The 13,281-nt window shown below is 28.4% G+C and overlaps 1 protein-coding gene across 1 annotated transcript in view; it reads right to left on the minus strand.

Annotated features, from left to right (window-relative positions):
• The window catches only part of LOC145835137 (general transcription and DNA repair factor IIH helicase/translocase subunit XPB-like), a 34,803-nt gene extending 21,859 nt beyond the window's left edge, over positions 1 to 12,944 (minus strand). Inside the window, exons 1-11 of the mRNA XM_082942683.1 lie at positions 12,804 to 12,944; positions 11,790 to 11,983; positions 9,580 to 9,742; positions 7,677 to 7,799; positions 4,408 to 4,560; positions 3,694 to 3,855; positions 3,172 to 3,335; positions 2,529 to 2,730; positions 1,592 to 1,747; positions 925 to 1,113; positions 603 to 758 (exon numbers count right to left, since the gene is read on the minus strand). Coding sequence (XP_082798809.1) covers positions 603 to 758; positions 925 to 1,113; positions 1,592 to 1,747; positions 2,529 to 2,730; positions 3,172 to 3,335; positions 3,694 to 3,855; positions 4,408 to 4,560; positions 7,677 to 7,799; positions 9,580 to 9,742; positions 11,790 to 11,983; positions 12,804 to 12,917 — 1,776 coding nt within the window. The 5' untranslated portion in view covers positions 12,918 to 12,944. The remainder of the gene's footprint in view (positions 1 to 602; positions 759 to 924; positions 1,114 to 1,591; positions 1,748 to 2,528; positions 2,731 to 3,171; positions 3,336 to 3,693; positions 3,856 to 4,407; positions 4,561 to 7,676; positions 7,800 to 9,579; positions 9,743 to 11,789; positions 11,984 to 12,803) is intronic.
• Positions 12,945 to 13,281: the final 337 nt, after the last annotated feature.

Raw genomic sequence — 13,281 nt, forward strand, 5'->3', positions numbered from 1 at the left:
TAAACAAATCTTGGAAATAAATATGAATTTGACAGTGTTGCTATTTAACTTTAAACTACAGATTCATAATAAAAGTGTGAAGTATTGTGAGCTGTATTCGATACTGCTTTATCCTTCAAATGATCAATGATCACAGTAATCAACGTTCAAAGTTAAGCACTAAAATACTAAAGGTTGAACAAAAAATTTCTTTAAATTGGAATAAAGACCAAGTGGGGTAAAACTAATACCAAAAATAGGGTGGCTTCAGATTTCCACTACTTTTTTGAATTGCTTGAAAATCATGCAAACAATTTGCATATTTGCTTAGTCAGTATTCTTTTCTTGCTTTTTATTTTATTTTGTTAATAAAATTTTAATTATTGATTTATTTTTTTTATGTTTGGGTAAGGTGGGTTAGGGTTAAGGGTATAGATATAAAAAAAAATTCAAAAAATTTTAAAAGTGTTTTGCTGACTCAGCAAATACGCAAATTATTTGCATGATTTTCAAGCAATTCAAAAACAGTAGTGGAAATTTGAAGCTACCCCAAAAATACGTGCGACATGTTGTAACAAAAAAAACTCAACACGCGCTGTATTCACCAGCAAACTTGGACCAACCTTGGAAATGAATATGGTTTTGACGGCCTTGTTGTGGATGAAGTTGCTTAGGATCTGCTTTCTCTCCGCCGTGCTGGTCGGCCCGTATATGTACGGCTTGCCCATCATCAGGGCGTACTCCTTCAGCGCGAACACGTTGTCGGAAAACACCACTATCTGGCGGAAGATTTTACAAATGGTGATTTTTATCAACTAATTACTGGGCCTTACTAACTACTAATACTTTATTAACTAACATTTTATTCACAAAAAAGTTAGCAAACATAATTTTATGCGCACCTAAACACTTTGAAAGTGCTCAAAACCTTCACAACCAACAAACCTTGTCGTTTCTCCTCTCGTGGTACTTGACCAGGTAGTGGCAGGCCCTGAACTTGTTCGGGTTCATCACGTACAAGAGCATCCGCTTCCTCGACGATATGTTCAGGTACTCCTGGTAGAACTCGGGCGTCATGGGGAGGAACACCTCGCTGCACTGCACCTTCGCTATGTACCCCTTGTTCTGCAGCTCCTGAAATTTTATCATTTTGAACGTACTTGTTTTTTAGATTTATATATGTCATAAAACTTATATTTGTTTATTTGTTTCATACAACACCTTCGCTACATAGTTACTATATAGTAAAATAAAATGCAATACTTGTATTTATACTCTTTATAAATTTTGTTTTACAACAACGTCGCTATGTACCTCTTTTTGTAACTCCTGTGAAATTTTTAGTAAAAAGTGTGATAGTTATTTTCCATTCAATTATTTATTTCAAATTAATTTTCCATATACGAACGTGCTTTATGTAAGTTAAAATAGTATTGGTTCAGAAATATGTAATTTTACTTTCAGTGCTTATTTTATTAAAATATCATAAAAGTTTCCTGTAAGCCAAACTCATAATCTAAACCTTAGACACGTAGCCTAATTTAAGTGCTTTACAATGAAAGAGTGAAGTATAGTTGGATATTTCAAACTTTAGTTTAAAAAAATCACAAACCATCCAGTTGGCTTCGTACAGCTTGGGCCCGATGAGAAAGTTGAGGTCGGATATTTTGTCGTCTTCCCTGACCAGCGTGGCGGTGAGCCCCAGCTTGCAGTGGGCCTTCACCTCGGTCAGAACTCTCCTGAACTGCATGGCCGGCACCGTGTGCACCTTGATGGAAGTTATGTATAATTTATCTTCTACTTCATATGCATCAGTTTCAGAAATACCGTGTGCACAATCGCAAATGCTTATTAAACTATTATAAATATGGTAAACGAGTTACCGGATAAAAAAACTAGGATGCAACCAGGTGCAAATATTTTCATAAAATTATGATCAGTTTTGTCTACAAAAACTTCGAGACTATAAATTTATTAATGTTTTTTTGATCGTTTAGTTTGTAAAATGTTACGAACGTTTTAAGTTTAGGCCTTAAAATTAGTGTTCCAGCGGGCTTTTGTTTTTTAAAACATAATCGGATCTGCACTCGCATATTTTTTTAATTAAATTAAATAAACTAAAGTAGAGGAATTTCAAGTAAAAAAATGTTAATTTTTAAGTTCAAAATGAACAGTAAACCAAATATTTGTTCAACTATTTAAGTAAAATAGAACAATCTTCACAATCAATCTCCCACAAAACAAACAGAGTTTAAAAGTTTTCAACAAACAACAACTAACACTAGCAGCTCCCACTATTTAAGAGGGTACAATTACGGTAGAAGTAATTATTTGAACAAAAAAGTTTAGAAATTACATCAGACCGAATTGTTATTCAACATTAAAATCAAAAACTGTTTTTTTTTCCACAAACCTCATCAAGAACCAACAGCACCCGCTCCCAAATTAGTGGATTTTGAAAAAAAATTATAGCAGCATATTGGCAAACAGGTTTAACCAAACACTTGACTACAAAAACTAGAAAGCAAACTCGACGCAACGTCACGTACCTCGTCGAGAACCAACAACCCCCACTCCTGCCCCTGGATCCAGTCCATGACCTGCTTGCTCTCCCACGCCCTCTTGTGGGTGTGGCCCATCATGCTGTACGTCGAGATCAAGATGTCGCAGTTGTGCGGCTTCTCCTTTTCGCTGGAGGTGAAGCGGCAGATCATGCCGGAAGTCGCCGTGCTCCACATCAGGAACTGCTGCCTGAATGGTTATTTGTGCAAATGTAACGTTCGTGACTATTTCTAATGACTTTTCGTTCAATTTCTATTTAAAGTATGTAAGTGCTCCACATACTGCCTGTTTTGAATGGTTTTGATTTTCAGTTAAGTTAAGCAATATTTTGTAGTTTGTAATTTTACTAGCATTGGTAAAATTTAGTTGCCTTTGTTTGTTTGATTGTTTTGGCGCTAAACGAATCTTTAAAGGCTTCAATTTTATAAGCATTGATAAAAGTTATTTTCTATCACAACTTTTACTTTACAATCAAAAAATATGTATTTAGTTTAACAAACACTCCGCACATTCATTGATAAAATTTATTGAAACCGATTTATTTTCCACAGCCCTCACTCCACCTCTCAACACACAAACTTTTCAACGAATAACAAAAACTTGCTCAGCCAACAAAAACTTCCCACTAACTTCCACTGGTCGACGGCGACGCCGCTGGTGCACAGCACGATGGTCTTCTTTCTGACCATGCAGGCCGCGGTCACCCCCACCAAAGTTTTTCCCGCGCCGCAAGGCAGCACTATGACGCCGCTTCGCGCCCGTCCGTTACTCAGCATCTTGTTCAGGCTCACGTGCTGTGGTGTTTTTACAAAACAATTAATAAAAATTGAAGCAAGCTAACACTGTTGTAACATGATGAATTTTCCAAAGTAAAACTGCTCTTGTTTGGGCAGAACACTTTACGCGCTTTAAAATAGCGAGTTGTGTAAATAGGTTTAAAATATCAATAATGCTTAATTTTTAAAAAAGTTAAAGTAATCAGTGTAAAACTTTATGTTAAAATAACTAAAAAAAATTAATTTACAAACAAACCAGTTATTTTTATGAAAGTTAACTAACAAAACCTTAACTATTTTTTTTCTCATCCATAAAAAAAAAACATCAAAAACAAGTTTAAAGCAAAATTTTCAGATCAGCTACGTATACTTGTACCTGGTACGGTCTGAGCGTAGTCGACGACTTGAGGTTGATGGTGAGGCTCTTGTTGACCGCGTCGTTCTTGAAATCGTACTCGGCGAGCAGGGGGTGGTCCATCTCGTTACACCTCTGCTGCAGCTTCTCCACCATGCTCTGCTCGATCTCGAACGAAACCACCTGCAGTGTTGTGTGAGTTACTGCAACCAGGATTGGACAACAAAGTTTATAAGGTTTCCCAAAAATATTATAAACAACAAGCTTTAAACGACTAGAGTAAACACGCAAAACAGACATCTGTTTTATACCAGCTAACCTTGTTTCGGTATAGTCATAACTCTACTTGCATTCTACTAGTTGAATAAAAACTGACTTTTGCCAGATGGGTTTTTACTATGTGTCTATATAGACTACTAGATATAAATGAAAAAACATACTACTGAGTTGTATATATATATATATATACATGTACACTTTGACTTATGTTTTAAAATATTATCACAATAAACTAACTGAAGATCTGTCTGTTTAAAAGAATAGTGAAACAATTGTATTAATAAAACATTGTGTTTTATTAATATATATATATATATATTGTCTTAGATTAAAAAAAAGGTACAAAATTTTCTTGTTACCCATCCTCAGCTGTTCAAATTTAAATTGCATGCATATACTGCAAGATACTCATTCAATTCCACTACCTAGTCAAACACAACTCAACATTCAACCAACTTTGGAGGAAACGGGTCGGTCGTTGTCCTCCTTGTCGACCTGATCGTACATGTTCTTGATGTCCTCGGGAAGCTCCTCCTTGTTTTCCACCTCCTCGTCCAGCTTCTGGTCCTTGTTCACCTTCAAACCCGTCTCGGCCACCATGGTTGAGTACTTTAAAGAAATAAATAAAATTGAAGAACATGCGTCTAACTTATATTAGATGCGGTCTGTGGTCTCACTCGCAATTGTTAGTAGTGAAAACTGTTTTTTTTTTTTAATAGTATAATATATATCCTGTCTCCTTAACCAAAGAATATAAGAAGAATAAAAATTAGTTAACAATAAGTTGTTACGAAAACATATATCAAATTTACTTGGAAAAAATTATTTAATAATGAACAATAGTATAAACAGAAAAAAATAAAAAACGATTAAAACCAAGGCCTCGCTCAGTATCGTTGAGTACTAGAAAATAATAAATAAATAAAAAATGTATACTTAGAAATAAGCATTGTAGAGTACTTAAAACAATATGAAAAAAATATTTAAAATAACAGTAAATCAAAAGAGGTATTTGAACTTACATTTAGGAATAAGCATCGTTGAGTGCTGAAGTAAAAGTGATAAGAAATAAATGTTAGTAAAATATGAGTAAATTGTTTTTTCAGTCAATAATTATATTCGTAATAACTATTAACTAAATTGTTAAAAATAACTTATCATAAAAAAATAAGTATATAACTACTTAATTTTTTTAAATTACTTGTTTATTTCTACTATTTGAAAAAAAATTTGTTCATTGTTGAGCACAAAATTAAATAATAATAAAAATATATTATAAAAATGGTAAGCAAACAGTTCTCAACCAAGTTGAAGTTTAATATACATCGACCCCATCGTTCATTACTTGTGATAACAAATTAAGAAGAAGTAAACAAATAGTATAAGATACTTATTTAATTTACATTTAGAAATAACCATCGTAGAGTACTATAAATGATTTGAAAAAAAAAAAAAGATAGAGCCAGTTTTATTTTATGCAGTCAACGCAATTGTTACATTAGTGGTGAACAATATTATATATAAGGATCTATGTTATGTAGACTATATGTTATAAAAAAGTTACTTTAAAAAATAAACATAAATTTGTTTTAAAACACTGAACATACTAAGTTGTTAATACGTTTTAAATTTAACTTGTTCTTTGTTGAGTTTTTAGTTATAAATTATAAAACACTATTAAAGAATTATAAACAAAGAGTTCTTTTCAACTAAGTTAAAGTTAAATATACTAAGTTGTAATTCAAAACTTAACATTCTTATATTTTTACAGTGTTAAAAACTTCTTTTTTATCATGATGTTTAGATAAAATTTAAAATTTTTGTTGTTAAGTTAGCAAATAAGTAACTGCAAAACAGTATACAACTTTTTTTTTAACTACAAATTTTGTGCAAATATGTAATTTTATAAAAATAATTTTTAATTATGAAAACCATTATCTATTTCTGAGCAGTTTCATTTTGTCTAACTTTTAAAAACCTAATCAATTTATAAAGTGAGAATCAAATTTTAAATTTTAGTCTGTTTAAATTAACTTAGATTAACATATTATTATGCAATAAAAGGTTTACTTGTAGTTTTTAACAATTTGGTTCTTTACTTAAGTTCAAAAACCAACTACTTGAACTTTTTAAAGAACTTGAGTGACAAAAATAGTCGCAACTTAAGCAGTCAGAATATATACAAAAAATTACAAATGTTTATTAGTTTTTTACTAAATTAACAAGTATTTATTATATGTGCTAAAATTTTTAAACCAAATAAAAAAAAAAACCTTAAAAGTAAGATTTTTTTTTTTAATGCTTTTAAATTGATCTAAATCAAGCCTAAATTAAAATTTATATTTGTTGTTTGAAGCTTTAACCTTTTTTTTTATACTAAAAGATACAAACAAAACAAGTTTGTCTGAGTGTAATAATAATAATCTAAGAATAGCAACAGAAAACTAGTTTGAACTATGCTTTAAAGTAAACACAGTGAGCCAAAGATTGTTTAAATAATAAATGAATTGTAAAAGTTTGTTAATTACTAAATTTAAGGGCATAGGAGAGGTTCACCTTTATTTTTACAAGTTGATCTTATTTTGTAGAACTTTACCTGAGCTATTAGAAATTTTTAACCGCTTAATAAAATTCAAAGTAACTTTTGAGATATATCAGTTTAAAGTCGGTGACCTCAATAGGTTGCTTATAGGATGCGCAAACTACAAACGCGAAAAAAGACTATTTCACACTAAAAATCTATATTCTTCTTCATTTTTCAACCAATCTTCTTCGAATTTTCATAGTAAGTCCATTTTAATATTTAGATTGATTTAGTGTAAAAATTTATTTAACTTTAAAAATAAAAACTTTATTAAAAAAAACATCTACTTTTTTCGTTGTATTTTATCTAATATTCTAATATTTTTAAAATCACAACATCAAAAGTCTTTTAAACTTTATAAGGAACGTTTCCTGGAAACTTGAGGTATCTAGCTCAAAAAACGAAAAATAAGATATTCTTAGTGACTTTTTAAATTTCTGAGAAAATTGACAGTAAAAGATTCGCGGTCCATACGTTTCAATTAGAATTTTTTTACAGAAACATCTAATCTCAAAAACTAATTTAACTTTTATATACTATAAAAACTGGGTAGTTGTCAAATTTGCACGAGGGGACAAAATTGCACGAGTGCACAAAATTGTACGAAGATACTTTTGCACGAGGGATAAAATTATACAAAGATACGAAGGGTCACTTTTGCACGAAGACACTTTTGCACGAGCAGACATTTTTGCACAGAGATATTTTTGCAGTTTTTTTTTTCTACTATCACTGTTACCCCTAACCCTTACCCTCGGTCGGTAAGTTTTTTTATTTTTTTATTTAATTTTATTTTTATTTTTATTTTTTTTTATTTTACTATCACTGTCACCCCTAACCCTTACTCTCGGTCAGTTTTATTTTTGTTTTTTGTTTTTTTTGTATTTTTTTACTCTTGTGCAAAATTCATATTGGTGCAAAATCATCTTCGTGCAATTTTGTGCCCTCGTGCAAATTTGGCTTCGTGCAATTTTGTCTTCGTGCAATTTAGACCCGTTACCATAAAAACTAGCTTGTAGTTTATTTTTTAAGCATAAATTTGTAAAAAATATGTTGGAATCCCCCTATGCCCTTAATTCCAAATGTACGTCTGTTACTAATATATTTCTGAAAAATATGTACTAATAATTTGAATAAAAACCTCCATATTAGCGTTTGGGTCTTTTCTGCAGCTGTTGATAACATCATCGTGCAGTAGTTTTTGAATTATTTCAATGTGTGAACTTTCAACATAGTATTTGTTGTGTCTAAGTACTAACTTTATCTGAAATTTTAAAATAGTGTTTTAAAATACAAATTTAAAATATTCTTATACGAATGAAAGAAGGTATTGCGAATAACTGAAATAAATTTTAATAAAACTAAAAATCAGCCGTTAGTTTTATAATATGTATATTTATATATTTTCTTATTTATTTACAGTAACCTCTCGCTTATTTACGCACATTGTGTCCACATAAAAAATGCATAAAGATACGAGAGATCGTAAAGATACGAGAGGTACCAAATATACTTATTATAATGGCTGTTTTTTGATATTACTTTTAGTTAAAAGCAGACTGGGGACTTTACCGCTTTTAACAGTTTGTTTACTTTATTTATGAATATGAAAACAAAAGATAAAACTATACATAAATTTTAAAAAAGGATTTAAATTTATATAAAATAATAATAATACTTATAGAAAAATTTCACTAATTTCAATAATAAGTAGATTTTATCTTTATTTATTTGTGACTTATTTTATTTGATACTTAACATTTATATTATATTCTCTTTTAGCAAATTCAACTTATAATTAAGCATTTGTTTACAATTAAGAAATGCTTAATTATAAATTTGCTGTGCAAAGCAGGTAATACAGAAGAGGAACTTAAACTAAAAAAAAACGCCAAATGAAAATTAGTGATATAATTACTAAAAAACAATTGAGATTTGTGCCAAGTGTAAGCTCTATATTTATCAAGTATTACTGCTACTTTTTGCTAGGAAGTTTCATCAGGTTTCTTTTTCAGATGTTTATTCATTAATAGGGCAAGAGTGATGTATTATTTATTTGTGTTTTAAACTCTCATTATTTAATTATACTTTCTTTATTTAACACAGTCATATTTCTCTTATTCAGAATCTCTTATTGTTAACAAAATTTCTGATATACTGAAGTATAACTAAATGTTTATCAATTAGTTAAGGAACATAAGTTTATAAAGTCTAAAGAAATAGAGCGCTAAATTAGCATTTAAAATCACAATTTAAATAAAAAATATACAATAAACCTAATTTGTGAAATAATAATTCTTTTTTTGAGTTTTTTAGAATTCTAAAATGCGTAAGTAAACGAGAGTTCGTAACGTCATGAGTGCGTAAAGATGCGAGAGGTTACTGTATTTATTTATTTATTTATCTAATTATATAAAAACAATAGTTTATACAGCTGTTTCGTACATGAAATATAAAACTTCATGTACTCCTCAGTAAGCTACAGTTTATTACAATAGTAAACAGAAATTAAGATTTTGAATTTTTTTATAATAATTGTGACGTAGTAATGATACAGTTTATTGTACAGTTATATATACATATATACACTTATTTATCTAATTATATAAAAACTATAATTTAAACAGCTGTTTCACACATCGAAATGTAAAACTTCATGTGATCCTCAGTAAGCTACAGTTTATTACAATAGTAAACAGAAATTTAGATTATGAATTTTTCTATAATAATTGTGACGTAGTAATGATACAGTATATTGTACAGTTATATATATATATATATATATACACATATGTATTTATTTATTTAATTATATAAAAACTATAATTCAAACAGCTGTTTCACAGATATATACATATATATATATATATATATATATATTTGTTTATCTAAATATGTAGTAAAGCAAAATTGTATTTCTAACTTAACTAGTGGTCAACTTATATAAAAAATTAATTTAAATAAAATCATATCACAAACCATAATAAAAAAGCCTAGTTGAAATTTAAAACTGTTCTGTATTCGAACAAAGCATTCCAACTCACCTTGCCATAACTCATCGTCATGGTCTTTATGAACTCGACGATTTCTTTCGGTATGGTGGTTTTGCTGAACAGCTCCAGCGTTTTGATGATTTGATCCGTTTCAATTCCCACGCTCACCGCCGCATACAGCGAGTACGGCGTCAGTTTGAACTGGTGAATGTGCCTGTGTTAATGTGAAAATCTTGTAAAAGTATGCCTAAGAACCGTCAAGTTTCTGCCCTTTTACAAGTGTTTACTTTCTGTAGGTTTTTTGGAAATGAGCGTTCGAATATCCTAAACGACATATGAGAAAAATCCCTGAAGATGTAAGATAAAAACTGCATTGCGTTTATAGAAACAAAATAAAAGTTCAAAAAAATAGTTTTTTTTTTAATTTGATTTTATGAATTGACTTAAGCAATAAAGTTGTACATTACATATGATATTTTTTCTAAACTGCTTCATTGTTCAATCACTATAACTGCCAATGACTTTGCATATTCTAGTATTGTTTACAACAAAAAAGGGAAATTCAACTATATATTTTAGATTTCAATAAAAAGTATATAAGCAAAAGAAAAGAATTTTCAACAGTATTGGCTTCCAAGTTTTTACATCAGATTAAGGTTCTAAAAAATAATGTTTAAAAATATTGTATTTACAGAACACAAAATCCTATTTTTATTTTGTCGTACATACTTTGTAAAAATATTAACTTATTCACTTATTGACAATATTTTAAATAATCAACATTTTCTTAACTAAAAACCATTTTTATTATCTGCTAATTAGCTTAAAACTTCTAAAAAAAGTAAGAGAATAATGTTTAATACTTACTTGGCATTAATATCAAAAAATAACAAAACTTTTGTAATTAACACATGCAAATTTAACAGAAGCCAATAATTTTATTTTTTTAAATCTCTTACTAAAATAAATAGAGGAATATAATATATAACTAAAAACTTGCTTAAAAACTTTAGGTAGAAAAGTTTTTGAAATAAAGTAGTCAGATTTTTAAATTAATTCTTCTATAAACCACATTTTAAATAGTTTAGTTTTAAACTTTGATGTGGAAAACCAAAAGATATAAAACAAGTACAAAAAGTACATTTCAGCTACAAAAAATCTAAGAAATATTTTTTTAAGCTGACCCAAACCAATAGTCTTATACTTAAATAAAAATTTTTAGACTAAATGTAATTTTTTATAGTAGTTTTTGAATTTACACATAAGATCTTAAAAACTACATTTACTTAAACTTTTTAAAATGTTATGCTTCATTTTCATAAAAAACAAACTACTTAATCTGTTCTCATATTAGTTGTTGTAAAATATCTTGTATATATTGTAAAAAAATTAAAATATTTATATGCAGCCATAATTTTGGAATTAAATTTAAAAACTGATATTGAGTAATCAAAATGAAACATACAAAGCACTTTTATTTATTTCAAATAGCTTTTGGGCTTTTGTTTATGTATGTCAATTTTTCATATAAATCACATATAAAACGTTTACGAAAAACACATGAAAACAAAAAATATAAAATGCATAACTGGAATAAAAATTATAGTCACAAAATGTTAAAAAATTTTTTAAATGCGGTAGAGGTCATGTAGTAAGTCTTTTACAACTTTGTCTTATTTCGCAAAGTTCAAACAAAGCTAACAACAGCTTCTGTTAGCTGCTTTTTAAGACACAAAAGATTAAAAATTGAAGTTTTTAATAAGCAGTTTATAGGAACAAAATCAATTACACACTTAAAAACTTATTTTTTACTCAACCATTCTTTTTTATTCTGCTGTAAGTTCCATACGAAGATGCGAAACACGTTTCTTAAATATTTTTAAAGTCTACAGCAGCATAAAACAGTTAAAACAATGTTTTTAAAATTTTGATAAAATCACACATTTGTAACTGAGTTTTTTAACTAACTACATCTAAATGGCTCTTAAGGTATTTAATAATACTACTATAAGTAGTAACTATGAGTAGTAACTTAAATATAAGAGTTCATTGAAATAAGATCAGATGTCCTATTTTGAGAAAAAAGTTCTACTTTATAGGAAAAAAAATTACAATTTTTAACTATATCTTTTTTTAAGCAAGTGAAGAGACAAAGTAGTTAATAACAAATAAAACACTAAAAACTTAAAAGTAGTTGCTGTACGAACAAGATATTGTATTAACAGAAAACTGATTTTTTGTAATTGTAAAATTATACTCACTCAGGTCGGCATACGGGTTCTGCAATGGCAATGAGAAAGTCTCTTGCTTTCTGGTATATGGGAGAAAAAGCTTCCAGGAAAATGTTGGCGTCGGGGCAGACAAATATGGGTCTGATCTTGTTGTCGGGTTTCAGCTGGAGGTTTTGTCTGTAGTCCTTACCAAACCCCGTGTCTACTACATCTTCCTCAAGAATCTGTAAATTGTTTTAATCAGTTTACAGCTGTTGTAAATTATTGCCATTAAAATGAAAACTTATACCGAATACAGCTGTAAAAAGTAAATTTGTTAGTGCTTTAAATTTAAAACTTATAAAAAGCTTTAGGTTATTTCTTTAATTTTATTTTATGTTTATTAAAAAGCTCAAAAATTATAAACAAAAAAAACAAAGAAATGTTTAAAAAACTAATGATGAGTTAAGCATGAAATAAATATTGTTAAGAAATTTGAGTCTTGTGTATTTTTTGAAGTAAAAAACTAAAAATATTTAACAACAATTTTTGTATAAAATAACTTTAAAAATTAAAACTAAAACAACTTTTCTTAATAGACAATTTAAGATCAAAATAAAGGATCTGTATTACTGAGATAAAATTTAGTGTATAGACTTTATTAAAAAAGAACTTGAAAGATAAAATACATATGTGTTTTTGTTGTATTTGCTTACACTAGTTTAACTCTTTTAATAAAACTTTTAAAAAATAAAAATTATAAAGTATACAGTTCAGATGATACTTTAAATGAATACAAAAATAAAACTCGAAAATATTTACACTGTTGATAATTTAATTTTGATTTACATAAATGATAGTATCTAAACAAAAAATATTAATATTGAAACAACAACCTTTAAAATAAACAACAACACAAAACTTTAAAAAAAGAGGTCTTTTTAAACTGAATATGAACAATTTTTTTTATCATAAGTATAGCTTATACAACCAAAAGTAACAGATATTTTAAACTCACTGGTTTTATAAAACTACATAAAGTAAATAAAGTAATATATAACTAACTTGTTTTGAAGCTGCTTGGGGCAGAATTTCAGTGGCAACCTCTTCTTCATCGGAGTAGTTTTCTTCCTCCACTTCTTGATGCTTGCGCTTCCTCGACTTGCTTCTGCCCGTCATTGTGCTTTAACAAACTACTAATTAAAATCTCAAACATTTTAAATATTGATATAAAAACAAACAAGTAGCTTGGATTAAAAGTCTTAAATAGTAGATTTTGTAATCCAAAATATATATGTAAAATATTAAATTGTAAAACAGTAAAAGTTAAAAACACCTACATAACACTTAAAATGTAAACTTTAAACAGGGTTTTCAAAGACATTTTGAAAATTTTATCAAGGTTTTCTAAATTCCTTAAAGGTTTTTGAAAGTACAAGTTGTATGTTCATATTTGGTATAACATTATATAAGGTAAAAAACTGTCCTAAAATGGTAAAAAATATTGAAAAGATTATGTAATCCTACTTTATCTGTGTTTTAT

This window comes from Thalia democratica, chromosome 4 (assembly GCF_965202585.1).
Source record: "Thalia democratica chromosome 4, ktThaDemo2.hap1.1, whole genome shotgun sequence".
Taxonomy (NCBI): domain Eukaryota; kingdom Metazoa; phylum Chordata; class Thaliacea; order Salpida; family Salpidae; genus Thalia; species Thalia democratica.